Source organism: Leucopleurus acutus (assembly GCF_964270905.1).
Source record: "Leucopleurus acutus genome assembly, chromosome: 1".
Lineage (NCBI taxonomy): Eukaryota > Metazoa > Chordata > Mammalia > Artiodactyla > Delphinidae > Leucopleurus > Leucopleurus acutus.
This window is the reverse complement of record NC_139142.1, coordinates 171,983,539-171,999,903: the sequence shown is the minus strand read 5'-3', so window position 1 is coordinate 171,999,903 and position 16,365 is coordinate 171,983,539. Positions and strand designations below refer to the sequence as shown.

Here is a 16,365-nt window from a genome sequence, read left to right as displayed (position 1 = left end):
CAGTGCCGCCTACAGTGTCAGCGTGTGGAGCGTCCCGAAGCCTGTGGGTGCTGGGCATCCCCCATACTTCAGGATCCTCGCAGAAGAACCTGGATGACTGGCTTTTCACTCAAGTGATGCCGAACATGAAAGAAAACCTCAGAAGGCCTAAGGCCAGATTCTTAGACAATTGCAGGGGACATCCTCTAGCTTCACATCTTATTTGTGGAAACAGCTTTGTCACCTACCTGCCTGCAAAAAGGACTTCTTTAATCCAGCCAATGAATCAAGGTGTCATCCAGAAGTTCAAGAGTGGATTATTGGGCCTCTTTCACTCACAAATTAATGAATTCTGACTGCAGTGTGTGGAAATTTCAGGCTTCTTTTGCTCTTAAAGGTGCAGTTTATGCTTCTGCAACAGCATGGAAGGATATGAAAGGATGTTACCCTATGAGGAATCTTAACAAAACTTTGGCCAAGTGTTATGTTTATGAAGTGACTGTCAAGGAGGAGGAGTCTGAAGGATGCAATATAAAAGTGTTCCTGAATATTTTAAGTGTTACTTATCAATCGTTATTTTCTCCACAAGCTACATATGAGAAGATACAGAGAAGTGACTGACGGGAATAAGGAAACCAGTAGTAGGAAAGCTATGGACTGAATAAACTGCTATCAACCCAGAGATGCCCACGAGGAACGGATGAAGACAACCGTGAGAAGTAACTGAAGCAGGCATCACGTCACCAAACACATAATGAAGTTCCCTGTACTTGCTGAACATTGTGCAGAACTCATGGGTCTGTACCCTGGACTGGAAAAAGGTATCATCTACTAGGAAAAAGGTATCATCCAGAATTGGTTTTGATCATCAACAAATGCAAGTGGGAATCAAAGGCTCTCCTACGACTCTTGTGCCCCTTGAAGCTTTCTCTCAGTTACTCTCTCACAACTCTGGGTGAGAGTCCTGTTGAGGATAACCCTGATGATCACGGTCTGCAGCTGAAGATGCGCCAAAGGAACGTTTGCCTAGCTACTAGTGCGGATCTACAATACTTTATTTTCGGACAATAAGTGAATTTTCTTTATGTTAAGAAATGAACTTTAAAAATTAGTTGTATTGTTCAAGGCTAGGTTACAATTAGTTGCACTGTGATAAGAAAAATTAAATTATAAGTATTTCGTTACCCCATTTCTGTTAGTACCATAAGATAAAAGCTATGACCTTTGCATATCATCTCTGTGGCGTTTACAGTGTACTTATACCATATGCACCTGCAGATACTGTGTATTGTTCCTACATTTTAATGAATTTACAATACAGTGATACTGGAATATACTTTTATTATACAGATTATTTAAATTACTATATATGTTCTGAGGTAACAAAATGTAAAGGACCAGTAAAATTAGTAATTTACAGGCTGCCCGTCCAGACCATGCTGGCTGGAGTGAACGGCCCTTTCACTATAAACGTGTAGCTGAGTCATCTCTCTCCCTTGAAGACTGGGAGAGCACATGATCCAGCAGGCAAATGGACATGTGGTCACTAACCTACGAGGAGCTAATGTCAGACATGACCTCATTGCTTTTTCTCTAGCCTTTTATGAGGTTAAAAAAAAAGAAAATTGGTTGATCAAAATTACAATTCTTTGTATATAAAAAGAATGCACAGAATTACACGATCACTTGGAATATTCCTTGGTGATGTCATCACTGACATATACGTGTACAGAACTATTCACTTTTATAAAAACCGTTTAAAATACACTTGTCTTTTGGATGAATGCTCATCTTCCTTTCATGAATCTTATTCAGAAATATAAAATCAATATTTTGACAATCTTAATGAAGTCCACTAAAAAGTTTAGCCATTTCAGCTTCTGCATGAAATCACACCTTACCAAAAAAGATCATGAGTTTCAAATATCTTTTAATTTTCTGCCAGTTTTCTTAAAAGATAAGATTACTTTAACTCAAGTTACCAACTAACAGGCGGGGAGGGAGAGGTATCTTCCTTCATCATAAAATACAAGGCAGTGACTACAGGCAAAATACTTAACATGATTCTCATAAGCCTGTGTTTACAGTTGCTTATAGGTTCTTCCCCGTCACTTTTTAAATGTTATCTGACAAATGTTATCTCTTTTAGTATATAGTGCTTACTTCTCTAACAGTTATGAAGCTAATAACTCTACAATCATTAAAGCTCATGTACTTGGAGGCGTCTCATAAAACATAAGAATAAAATTTAGACAATGTAAAGTTAGTCACAATAGTTAATATTTTCATATTTACCTGAATTGTGGTATTTTTTCCCAACATATTCAAATGCAAAGAGTAGCTGGAGGTCTGTTGGCTGGGAATAATGAGCTATTGCAAGGCATACCTAGGAAAAATTCTACATTTAGAATTGATTTCAACACACTTAGTTAAATGAAATGTACAATAAGGCCTTGAGTGTGGGAGCGTCATCTGGGGCAGGGATTATAGACTTATTTCCATGTTTTCCTATTGACCTAGAGTGTGAAAGAGCTCCTTAATGCCAGGGATTTCATTCATTGTTGTGCCCCATGACACTGTTTAATCTTTAGTGACTACATGCTAAGTATTCAGTAAGTGTTTGCTGAGTTGAATTTTAACAGGAATGTACTTTTATTCAGATAAACAAAACTTGAAAACTAATGAAGCATTCTCCAAAAAGGCAGTGACATATCCACTCCTAAAAAAAAGAAAAAGAGAAGTTTCATTTTTTATGGACTATAATGATTTAATACCATCAATTTGGAAGGCTTACTGTTAGGTATGAACTTTTAATGTTCTTACCTCATGCATTAAAAATCTAAACTTAATAGAAAAGCTACAATTTTTTCTTACAAAAAAAAATTAGTAAGAAATCCAGAGGTACATGGGCGGCTCAAAGAGGTACATCAAAAAAACTGTGTTTAAATAAAATGGTTTGAGACTATGCCTATGGTGGAAAAAGTGTGGGCTTTGGAATCCAACAGATCAGGGCTTGAATCCCAGCTCTACCAAGCACCTGCCATGTAACCTGTGTGAAGTCAACTCATCTCTTGGAGCCTCGATCTGCGCACCTGTACAATGAAGATAATACCTAGGCTGCGGTGAGGATGAATAACCTTAGCATACACCTGGCCTCGGGAGGAGGCCACGTGTGGAAACATGGCTGCGATTACCCTCTACTGCTGTTGGAAAGAATGAAAGATAGTGCTCTGTGCCCATAAAGCCCTGGACTAGACCATGGGAGAAAACACTCTTAAATGAGCAAAGAAGACAGAAGAAACTGAAGACATATGCAAGGAGAGAATAATAGATGTTCTTACTTCAAAAGATTAAGCATCATTTAGAAGAAAAAGCATTAAGCCAGAATGATATACTTTTAACAGTGAGCAAGCAAGAAGTTTAGTTAATTGTTAGTCCATGTCAAATTAGCGGTGTCTGGGGTGGGTTGATGCAAATTCTATTGACTGGTTAAGTATGTGTCAGTTGCTTGTTTAAAATATATTTTAAGAGTCTTCGATAGAATAAATGTTTCCTGTCTTACTAAATTGAAACATACATCTAAGAGAACAGAGTTATCATTAGTTTTAGTTTTGACTAAAAACAACAACAACAACAACAAAGAAAGCTCCTTGAAACTTATGTAATGCCTATGGGAGAGCTTTCTATGAGAGTCCCACCGAGGAAATTTAGGAGACAGTGACCTACATTCCCATCCCCTACCTGCTCAACAGTCTTTAAAGCACTTCTTCCAGCAGCAAACTACTGAAATCTACACCTTGAAAAAGTCCTCATCACTTCCTGTTCCTCTGGGCACCATATTTAGTTTATAAGCTTTGTTGCACTTCCCTCAAGATTCTTTTTCATTTCTGTCCCATTTTTCTACACCATCATAGTCACAACCTTAAGCCATACTCGCCTTACGGCATCTTTGTGGGTTTCCCTACATTCTTAAAAAATAAATAAATAAATAAAAATCAACAACACTTAAGGGTTCTCTTCCAAAGATCAAATTTTGACCAACAACTTTGTTCTCCGTATAATCTGCTGTGGTTCCCAGATACCTGCATACTAAATTAAACCTTCTTATTCTAGATTCTTCACCAAACCAGCTCTCCTCTACCAGCCATCCCGTGCCCTCCCCACCACCCCTCAGCCGTCCCTGGTCTAGAAGCACATATCGTGTCTCACTCAGTCCTAGCCATCCCCTCGGCCACACTCTGCTCGAGAAACCCTTCCCCGCTGCTTAGCCAACCACGCTGTGTCTGTCCTCACCAGCCTTCCCAGACTGAGCCAACTGCACAGTATTGACTGTGGAAACCCTCCCGTTCTCTCTGAATAACATTAGTTCCAATAGAAAGCATCTCTTCAGTTAACTGTGCTTATGGAGCGGTACTTTCCAGGTCTTCACCCAATAGTCATGAGAGTGGATAAAAAGGAGGACATAGGTTCTTTGTTTTACTTCTACCACAAAGTTCAATTACTCAAGGGCAGGCACCAGGTCTCCTTCCTTCACCAGGTATTTACAGAGCCGCCACCATGTCCTAAGTCCTACGGATGCGGGAGTGAACAAACAGACACAAATCCCGTTCTCATTAAGCTTACATTCTAGTGGGGAAGACAGACACTAAACCAGAGAAACAGGAAAGACTACAGTAAATTAGACAATGATAAGTGCCAAAGGGGAAAATAAATCCAGCAGGGAAGAGGATGTACAGTGTTACAGTGAGGGAAGAAGAGAGCAGGTTAATAATTTAGAGAAGGAGACCAGGAGAGGTCTCTCTGCACAGATCTGAGGAAGCCCTGAAGACCCCTGCATTTCTGCCATCTCATCAGTAGCTTTCTGGAGGGTCTTTGTGCTTAACAGCTGCTGCACTAAAAAGACTAGTTCACAAAATAAGTTACTAATATAGTCAGGAAAATGCTCCAATTCAATAATACTAGATATCACTTTCTCTGAGACATTCAGAAAGCAGTCATGGGCCTTGTTTACACAAAAGAAATGCACACATCACTGATGATGGAATATGTTTTTTATGGCCACAAAGCCTATCTGCTAGGCAAAACCCAACGTAGCCCATTTCTAAAAAGCCCTTAAAATAGCACAACCTCACATTTATAAAGGTTAGGAAACAAATGAGCTTATTTAATGGCATCCACATTTAAAGAAGACTATAAATACTGTAATAATGTGAAAGCAACTCAGTTTAATCACTTGCACAATGGTTGATTTTGGGGGGGAAGGGGACACAGCCTGAACTATAGCTGTTGTTTAGCAGTGTAACCACAAGTGTGTAGGACTTAGCTCAGGTAACCTCAGTACGGGGTACCTCTAGGAACCCTGACAAAGGTACACACAACTTGTGTCATCCGGGTTACATTCCTGTTGTCACTGCAGGACACTCTGAGAAGATCAAGAAAGCCAGGAGTCCTCTTCCTTGAGCTTTTTCCCAGAAGTCCTCTTCCTTGAGCTTTTTTGTACACACTATTTAAAAAGCCTACACCCACATTCCTAGATTCCATCACTAAGAGTTTGACTTAAAAAAGTAGGTCTCATTTTCATGTAAAATTATTCTAATTTTACAATGTACTCCCTAAGTGTTGAAAAAATTTCAGAAAAACCTCTCTCTACATCTTTAAAAACTGCCCCTGAAATAGTTCATTTGGCCTGGCTATCAGAGAAAATGAAGAAAATCTTTATTAAAGCCATTAAATTATGGTAAATATTTAATTGGAGGAAAAAAAAGTAAACTACTTTTGAGGTGATTTTTGTACCAAGGCTGATATTCTTGTCTGGACAGAAGCCAGAAGTACCCACGGTTGGTGGTTTCTCCTCCCAGACCAGCTGGGGGCACAGCACTGGAGAAGATTAACACACAGCCAGTGCTGGCACGTGGGCAAACAAAACTGGTTTCCTGTATTTCTGTGGTCTGAAAGCCACCGAGGAGTAAGTCTCAGATTAAAGGCAAAAATGGCAATTCAGGAAAGGCCAACTTGTTCTTTAAATAGATGAGTTGAATTTTTATTTCTAGAAACTATGCCTGAACAAGTGGTTCATCAGAGCCAACTAATTTGAGAATGAAGTGGAGACAAGGGGCATATATTTCACTTACCATCTTTTATATATTTTTTATGTAAGTGATAAATCATTAAAAACAATCTTTTGCCCCTCAGCAAAGGTTCTTCAAAAGGAAATGGTGGCTCAAAGTTGCTTTGAGGCCAGATGTCCAATTCTAGATATCCAAATTCCTTTTTTCTTTACATAGACCTTTCCCAAAAATCCTTATTTACAATCCAAGAATAATGAGGATGAATGTCATCTAATTTTGTCATAATACTACTCAGGAAACACCAGCTAGATTACCAGAAGGCTTTAGAGCAATATTTAACAAAATGTGAACCAATTTAGCATTCCGAGATTTCATTAATTCAAATAGGAATATAACTGCTTTCAGTATTTCCAAAAATAATCAATGGTTTACCCACCAGAGAACTCTGAACATGCATCTCGTCATTTTAAAACAATTCACAAAAATCAAAGCATTTCCAGAGAAAATTTAGCATTCAAAATTTCCAGGAGGGAGAATCAAGCTGTAATTCCCCAATTGTTACCTAATTTTAGATGAAAACTTTCACTTGAAATAACACGGTGTGCTAGAATTTTTGTTTTTAACTCATGAAGCCGTTAAGCTTTGGCAGCCATACATGACTTAACCCTTTGTGTTTGAAAACATGTAAATCAGGGAAAAATTTCTCCATTTATATTCTTAATGCCACTGTTTCTTTTCTGTATTTCCCCCCTTATGATTGTACAAATACAAAGAGAGTATTTCTTTTGGGTCTGAGGTAACTGCTTTTGATATTTTACAACAGTGGGGAAAGAATTTTTGCCAGAAACCTGGCCTTGGGAAAGGGCATAAAAAATTGGACCAGCCTAGCCTGTTTTGAGTAGACGGTTCAATGAGGCCCCCTATAGCACTTACCAGCAGCAACAACAGGGAAGGGATATTCTGAATTTCCACAGCACTTGTTATGTGTTTCATTCATTTGGAAGCTAATCATTTATGTGGGAACATCTTTTATGCTGCTACTTTGTACTGTTGTTTTCATTTGTTCATGCTTTATCTCCTCAACTAAACTTAGTGTACTGCCTCACACATCAAACATGACCAACAAGTACTCTAGATGGTGCAAGAACGAGCCAGATAATTATGCTTTGCAATGACTGAAATACTGTCATCTGAAAAATAGAGGAGAAAATGGGAGAGATATCAACTTTCTAAAAGAATATTGGGCCACTGTATCAATTTCTTATTTTAAAAATACCGTGTCCTAACCCCATCTCCTAAGTTCCATGGTGTCCCTGTTCTTGAAATGATACACATCCTGAAGGTAACGTTTTCACAAGCAGATTCCTGATGCTCTGATGAAATTACAACTATATCTGAGTTCAAGAAAGTAACTTGGCTAAACTATTTTATACACAGTCTACTACCTAATTAATTCTAAAGTCTTTCTACATAAGAATAGGCATCTCAAGTTAGTAAAATGCCAAAATCACCAACTGCAGAATTGAATGGCTAAAAGTAGTCTTAAAAGTTATCTGCTGAATTTCCCATCCTGCAGCATGAAGAAAGTAGTTATACACACTCTACCTGAAAATGTTTAGCCACAGATCCCACCACCATTCTGCTACATAGCCTAGCTGCAATGGTCAGACATTTTCAGACATTCATTTCGTGTTTGCCCTCCTATAAAGAAACTGTTGACTCTGGTTCTAAAAATAAATCTATCACCTCCTCACCAAACCATAAGAAGACAGCTGCCTTAAGATCTTTCTGACAGCCACATTTTGATATCAACAGAAAATTTACTGCAGTAAGTCTACTGACCATGGAAAACAAATGCACCCCTTTTTGGTGGCACAAAAGCTCCCTCATCGTTCCTCTATTCCCGATACATGAGAGCAGGCTTCTGGAGATTCTGTTACTATTCTCTGCATTTGCTGAACCACAGACTGGCCCGGGGGGCTTTAGGACCACCAGCTTCACTCCTCTGCTAAACCCAAAATCTGGAATCAAAGAAGGAGGAATTTCTGCCCTTGAATGTTACTCCACGAGTTTGCAATAAACATTCCCCGGAAGGCAGGGGAAAAACAACCCAATTAAAAAGTCCCTAGCTTTCAGCCGCCTGTGTGGAATATCAAATTAATTCACTAAAATTTCTCTAAAGCACTAATATTTATTAGACCCCTCCTATAACTACACATTTACCTAACCCTTATGTAACCTAAGTATAGCTTTTAGTTTATTGATAAAGCTCTGAGGTACTGAATTAAAAGTCTTACAAACCTCAATTACAATACATCACCATCTTTTCAATCTTTTTAACCAAGAAAAAAAACGGCTGGTAATGGTCTTAATGTAAAAGATATGCATGACAGCTTTTCATATTTTAGGAGCTGATTAAAAAATTACATAGAATACTTTAAAGCAGTCATAAACTAGTCCAAGGAAACAGTTCTATTAACGTTCCTGGCTTTGACTTTACATAAGGAGATATCAAATAACTTCCCCTAAAAAAACCAAAAAACAAAAAACTGAGCAATTGAGAAATGAGAACTTCCATACAGAACTGCAACTGGTAAATATAGTGCAAAACCAATGATAAAACTTAACAGGATTACCTTTTTGGCACTTTCAGGACCTGATTCATCAAAGCGAAATCTCACAATTCTGAAATCTTTACAGTAAATAATTAACTCTGTTGGATTAAATTTCAGCTTCTGGTTTGGGCCCAGGACTTTCTGCTTCCTTTTGTGGTCATTTACTAAAAAATAAAAAAATAAAAAAATTCCTTTCTTGATATTCACTCTTTAGTACACTTTAACAAATTCTTACTGAAAACAATCGGAAGGTCACTCACCACTTAGTACTGCTTCTCTAGAATCTTTCATATTTGTGTATAATTCCTAGAACTTTGGGGGATCAGTTTTAACTTTACTTTGGATGATATTAAAGATATTTCTTTGCACAAAACCACCACCATCTATATTTAATGATTAAAATTTTAATTAAAAAGAGGACAAATACTAGAAAATATAAAAAGTCATATATTTTGGGACTTCCCTGGTGGTGCAGTGGTTAAGAATCCGCCTGCCAATGCAGAGGACACAGGTTCAATCCCTGGTCCAGGAAGATCCCACATTTCATGGAGCAACTTTGCCCACGTGCCACAACTACTGAAGCCCGTGCACCTAGAGCCCGTGCTCCGCAACAAGAGAAGCCACTGCAATGTGAAGCCTGCACACCGCAACAAAGAGTAGCTAGCCCCCGCTCACTGCAACTAGAGAAAGCCTGCACGCAGCAACGAAGACCCAATGCAGCCATAAATAAATAAATAAATAAATAAATATTTTTTAAAAGCCATATATTTTATATCTCCATTTAAAAATAATTTACTGATTAATTTTCCTGGGACTCAAAAAAAAAAAAAGGGAAAAAGTAAAAAACCTACAGAAATAAAACTCCAGCCCAAGTATTTGAGAGGTGTAACTCTTCAAGCAAGAATTCCCGAGTAGAACCAGCTTTTAGGGGCTGAGTGAAGAATAAAACATACCTGTGACTATTTGCTCAATACATGTTAAAGGGACATCATGTTCACCAAGAAGAAGGTTTCTATAATGGAATTTCTGAAATAAAAAAATACATTCATGTTAATTATTTTCCCAATAACTTCACGATGGTAATATGAGCCTTACTTTTAGGTGTGATAAGAAATTGCAACAACCATCTCTAAAAAGAACAAAAGCTTTTGCCTGTGCAGCTATGACAATTCTAAGGCTATAGTTATCACAGAACACACTTCAGTAGGAAAGTAAGGGGAGGAAGAGAGAAACACATACTGTGTTCACATTCTCTCCACCTTTCTTCCCACACTTCAACAATAAAATTAGGTCAAGTTATATACAACAATGTCATTATAACATACAGGATATGTGATATTATACTGTCAATCACTTCACAGGCAAACACTTGCATACCTAGTTCTGGTTAAACTGTCACTAAAATAGTATAAAAAAGGGGCTCGAAAGTCATCAGATTTTAATGGGTAAAATCATGGCTTGAGTTTCACAATGGAGATTTTAGAGCAGAAAATAACTTTTTACAGCAGAAAGTCTACTCAAAATAAAAATCTTTAGTCAAACTGCAGCTTATTTTTTAAACCCATTTCTTATACACACTTTCAGACTAAGGACATTGTTGATGCTATTAACCTTCTGTTGGTAGGACACTGGTTTATTTTTCCTATTAGTGGTATTGGATTTAAGCTATTCCAGGTACATGGGTCTCAATTATAGTGAAATCTGGAGCCAAAGATTGAAATAAAGCCAAAAATAAAAGGAAAAACCCAAGTTTACAGACAAATAAGCTGTGTCTCTACATACTGGGTATCTGTAAATGCCTTAAATTTAGTCTCAATATACCTACAGATTGCAATAGATTGAAATACACTTATCCATAGTTACATGCTTCAGTCAAAAGTTTAGAGTTAACATCCAAATATTACTATTACAAATAAAGGTCTAGGGAGTAAAAGTGTATATATAACACTTTACAAATCAAAACACAAAATAGTTGTTGAGGGAAAGTCCAGGATTTTTAAGTTAGGCAAACGAATAACTTTATTTATTTATTTATTTATTTATTTATTTCTGTACGCGGGGCTCTCACTGTGTGGCCTCTCCCGTTGCAGAGCACAGGCTCCGGACACGCAGGCTCAGCAGCCATGGCTCACGGGCCCAGGTGCTCCGCGGCATGTGGGATCTTCCCGGACCGGGGCACGAACCCGTGTCCCTTGCATCGGCAGGTGGACTCTCAACCACTGCGCCACCAGGGAAGCCCATGACTGACTTTTTGAAAACTCAAATTATACGGAACTGTTGTTTTCCAGTAAGAATATAAAATAGCAAGAGGGTTATTAAAGAAAAACTTTATCAATATTTTTCTTCATTCTAACTACTAGAAATTTGAAATGAGAATTTGACTTTTTTGGAAAAATACTAGTTAAAGATACTATAAAATATGTAAAATGTGCAGCATCTATGAAATTATTTGCTATATAATTTTTTCTCTTTATGAGTAGTAAAAAAGGATACCTTTGTTTTTATAGATAGGTTAAAATATTTAGAAGGAAAGAATAACTCCTTTATTGAAAAGGATATATAAGCAAAGATCACAGAGGATAAACACAGCAATGTGACTTAAAACCATCTCACTAATTATACTCCTCAAGTCTCAACATTCTCCTTAAACTTTATTTTGAATTTTAATATAATACATTCCCAAACTTATATTAATCACTTATTAGTAATTTTATTATAATTTTCCCATATCTGTGCTTTATATAATATTGATAATACATACTGCTCAGAGTCAAAAGCCCTGATACGATTAAACAGCATACAAATCAAACACACCTGTAATGGCATTGGATTATCCGTAATAAAGGAAATTTTGAAGTTACTGCATATCAGTTTTCCCCACAAATCGTATTGACTTGTGTCCGATGCGATGCATTTTCTCACAAAATTGACTTCATTTACGACAATTTCTCCTTTACAAAAAGAAACATATCATTGTGTGAGCTACAACCACACCAAAAATGTCAACAGTCGCTGTGTGACCTAGAAGGAAGATTTCATGATGATGATAAGAAGAAACACTGAACCAGGACCTCACATCGGTAACAGTCACAATGGGGCATCGTGCTCCATTTGTAAGATACAGAAACTGAGGCACAAAGAGCTTAAGGGTCTGAGATGGTTCAACCAGAAGGGTTGAGCTGGAGTCTGCATTCTTTACTATGCCATGCTGTCTCTCATTATTTATTTACCGAAAGGCGCCCTGGAGAAGAAATAAGCTGCACTGTCTCCTTCAGAGTATTACTTGATGGGGTATTTGTATTTTATTAACATGTGACTTGATCTCCCAAACCGATATCTTAGATTCCTTCCTAAGACAATTCAGTATGAGAAACAATGCAGTATTAACCTCAAAATTAATAATGCAATCTATTTATTTTAACATACATTCCATAAAGACAAATTGAATTTCCCTCTGCACTCACATTATAACTTAGTTGGCAATAAAACTTTAAAATATAGTTTTAGAGTTAAAATGGAAGACTAAATAAATAAATATAAGAAACTGAAACAAAAGTTTTAATGTTCTTTGAAGAGAATAATTTTCTGCAATTGATTTAAAGCTTGGTCATCATTAATCCTTAATTACAAGTTCTAAAATGCAACCAGACCCAGGGACATTTTTAAGTAATCATTCTCTAGGGTCCATGGTAGAAGAGTTAGGGTACTGTGCTACTTTGCCTATTTCTGTCAGTACAAACACCTCTAATAGTGATGGACAGAACCATTGCTGACAAGCCCCAAACACCCACCAATTCACAGAGAGCAACTAGAGTCTCAAAACAATCCTCTCTCTTACATAAAATGTTATAATAAATTTGAACTGCAAAAATAACTTTTATTCAAAGTTCTTAAACGTACAAGACGAGTTTTAAGAACAGAACCCTAACATTTACCTGAGGATTAAATTCAAACGTGCCCATGTCAAATTCTCGGCTCAGACCAATGGAGTAATTGTCTCTTCTGCAGACAAGCCTCCTCCACGTAGCCTCCCGCCCTCCTCCCCACCACCCCCCGCACCCTGAGCCCCGCCGCTGTTCTCATTCTCCCTCTCCAGCCACACTGGCCTTTTAGTCCCTCTCAGGGGCCGGACTGCAAAGATCTATGGGGTCTTCGCACATGCTGTGCCCATTTCCTGGAATGTGCTTTCCTTCTGCCTCAGCCCAATCGCTTTCTCAGGAATGCCTTAAAAACTCTCCGTGCCTAGATTAACTCCCTCAATCACAGCATCATTTACCTGTAATTCCCAGCAATGACCACAGGTGCAATTATGCATACTCTACATATTTCAAAACCACTGCCTGTCTCACCCTCAGGATCACATGCCCCATGAGGGTCAAAAATGGACTGGTTTTTCTCTGATGCTGACATTTTAGTTGCAAGGCAAAGGCTCAGCATGGGGCAGGGGCCTGGTCAATGAGTGCTGAACACCCGAGTGAATGAACCACTTCACTACTCCAGGTTCACCAGACCAGCACCACCAATGGAGCAGGAGTGGTTCCAGACAGACAGAAACCAGTGACGTAACACGGCCACGCGCCAAGAGGGTCAGGAGATAAGTGCTGGCGGGTGAATGCACATGAAGTCAGAAAACTGTCCCAGAGCCACCCCTGCTCGCCTACCACACGCACAGAGAGCTGCAAAATCTACCAGTGGGAAGGAAGAGATGGAGGGCTTGTGGGACAGGACACACGGCCACACTAGTGCCGTCAGCCAACCACGTTTATGATGCACGTGCTTGGGCAGCTCTTCTCCACCAACCCGACTCTCTTCCCAAGGGCACAAATGTAACATATCCAGTCCACAAAGGCAGCGAGAATGTGACAAAGATGAAAGGAGGAGAAGGCATTTAATGGGTCCAGGGCTTGGCCAACCCACATGCAGCCCCCTGGTTTTTGTAAATAAAGCTTTACTGAAACCTATCCATGCACATTCATTTGTGTACCGTCTATGACTGCTTCCACAGGACAAAGGCAGAGCTAAGTGCTTGCAACCAGAGACCTCACGGCCTGAAAAGTCTCAAACATTTACTGTCTGGGACTTGACAGGAAAAGCTTGCCCAGCTCTGTGCTAGAGATGGTCGCTTAAGTGACAACTCTTAACATTATGTGAAACAAGCCTTGGAAGAAGTACTCAGGCATATCCTGTCAGAGGAAAGGCACTTTCCACCTGCAATGGTACAGTGCCCTCAGAGCTTGGGAGGCCTGCTCAGCAGCACTGAGGACCAACAACCTTCCCCCAGAATGTGTCTGCCACAGTCAGGTCAAAAGATTCCTTTCTCACCAATGAGCCGCAGCACTCAGCAGAAGTAAAGCTGAAATCCAGGCCTAACTGCTCTGCTCCCCATTCTCCATCATAAAAAAGCAAAATTAAGCACAAATCTGTGAAGGAACTCTGTGGGGCTAGATTAGAGTCTGAGACATCGGTATAAACTCAGGTATATCTTAATATATACAAAGATGGAGAGGTAAAGAAACAAAGGGAGGTGTGTGCATACATGGCTTAGTGTGCATGTGTTCATTTTCTACTCTGTCTCCTGAAAACGCCTCCAGTAACAAACCACATTCGGCACTCAGATCTTGGTATTTAAATACCATTCTCCAATAAAATGAACCAGGACTCAGTGGAGAAATGTTTGACTCCAGGGCTGGGGCAGAGGAAAGACATACTGAATCTGGAGCTTCTGATAGTTCCAGAATGCCAGAAAGTAGGGAAGGGAAAAAGAGAGGGGGGAATGGGGGTGGGGGAGAGAAAGAGAGACAGAGACAGAGAGAAAGAGAGAGAGAGAAAGAGAGAGAGGACATTTCAAAAGGATAGAGGAGCCAAGATGAAAGAATTCATCATCCATCAGTAAAGACAGAGAAACTGTCACAGGCTGGAGACTAGGGAGACATGGTGTCCTGGCAGGGGCGCTAAAATAATGGCCATTAGTGAAAAAACTAGGGAAATGTCAATAAAACTTGCAGCTTAGTTAACAGTACTGTTAGTTTCTTAGTTCAGCTAAATTTATCGAGGTTATAAGATAGTAACATTAGGGGAAGCTGGGTGAAGAGTATGTGTTAACTATCTGTACCCTTTTACAAATCCAAGTTTATTTAAAAATAAAACTACTAAAGAAAAGAAGATGGACAAGAAATATACGAAACAACAGCAACAACAGTAAAATAGGGACCCACTGGGTTATGGTCTTTGAAGGAAAACTGTTACATAGCTTTCTTAGTGGACAGTGGAAATGGGCCTGGGGGATAGAAAGAAGTAGGGTGGGATGGAGGGAAAGAAGAAAAGGAGGGCATTTCCGGGGAGATGCTGAACTGGGACTTCTTATTATCATAAGCATGTAATAAAATAAGCACCAAGTTAACCTGGCTTGAGTTTTAGTTGACGACACTAAATTTTGTTCACATGGAACCATTCTCTAAAATACATGGATCATGCAGCACGGCTCTCTGCTCATACTTTATAAAAAAAGTGGAAACCCTGGGTAGGAACTGTCCTCAGCTACTGCCAGGCACGAACTGCAGTCCTGCGGGCCGGGAAACCAGCTCACAGGCGGGAGAGAAACAGGGGATTCAGAGCGCCTCTTCCCAGAGGGGACAGATGCAGAAACAGAAGAGCGCCCAGACGGTTCTTGCTACATTTTAAATTAGTGACCTTGAGGAGGAAACTTAGAACTGAAGCTTCAAAGCTCCCAGAGACTGTCCTCCTGGGCTTTTCCGGCAGGAGGGCAGTGTGCTGCCAGCCATGTGGGAGGACCCTCAGCACCGGGCACTTGCCAGCACACCACGGGCAGGAAGCGATAGGAGCCGCACGAAAGAAAAAGCAGGAAGCGAGCTTCAGTGCAGGGTATGCAAAAAGCACCAGAGAAAAAATTGTCTAAATTAGAAGATGATGGGCCAAGACGTTCTACTATAACCTGGGAAGGAATCAACAAATCATCAAAGTTTGTTTTCTCAAGACCCTTTCATCTGTAAAGATAAATAAGAAAGGAAATATAATTAAAATTAATAAGTCTCTAAATGGTATAGCTAGGGAAGTTTTTAACTCCCTGAGAACCAAAAATTATGTCACATTATCTTTCATAATACCTTACACATTTAGAAAGTCAATACATGTTTGATGAATTAAAATAATTTTTCCCATAAATTTTAGCTTGAAAAATAGTTTAAGACAAAGCCTCACTGTACACAGTAGCTAACTTACGGAATGTGCAGAGGCCCAGGCATAGCTCAGTCTGTGGCTTTACATTCAGTGAGTGACCATCCCAGACAGCCTGGGACTGGGGATTCCTGGCGTGCAGGACTTCCAACATTAAAGCCAGGGTAGTCCAAGTGTCACCTGAGCTGCAGCGAACTTCAGGAATTAAAGTGGCCTAACAGTTACTAAGGGAAGCTGAAACTCTGTACAAGTTGAGCACAAGACATCGGAGGCCGCTCCTGGTACTCACAGGGTCACGCATGATACAAAAAAGCATGGAATCAAGTACCACGTCCAGTAAGAGCTACCCACGATGGGGGCTGGAGGAAGGTCAGCAGTGCAGACCTCAGGAAGAAACCAGAGGAAAATCTTGAAGGCAGATGAGGGTTAAGACAGAGAGAACACATGATCACAAAAACAAAGGCCTGAATAAGGAAAAAGGCATCTGGGTCTGAGTGAAGCAGATATCA

General features: G+C 39.4%; 1 protein-coding gene across 2 annotated transcripts in view; it reads right to left on the bottom strand.

Annotated features, from left to right (window-relative positions):
• Nucleotides 1–16,365, bottom strand: part of MTMR10 (myotubularin related protein 10) — a 45,019-nt gene that overhangs the window by 22,197 nt on the left and 6,457 nt on the right. Inside the window, exons 3-6 of one of the 2 annotated variants that reach the window (XM_082842457.1) lie at nucleotides 11,477–11,613; nucleotides 9,616–9,688; nucleotides 8,684–8,826; nucleotides 2,275–2,365 (exon numbers count right to left, since the gene is read on the bottom strand). In XM_082842457.1, coding sequence (XP_082698583.1) covers nucleotides 2,275–2,365; nucleotides 8,684–8,826; nucleotides 9,616–9,688; nucleotides 11,477–11,613 — 444 coding nt within the window. Of the gene's footprint in view, nucleotides 1–2,274; nucleotides 2,366–6,980; nucleotides 8,042–8,683; nucleotides 8,827–9,615; nucleotides 9,689–11,476; nucleotides 11,614–16,365 lie in introns of those variants that run through there. The other variant, XM_082842458.1, reaches the window with a different exon arrangement.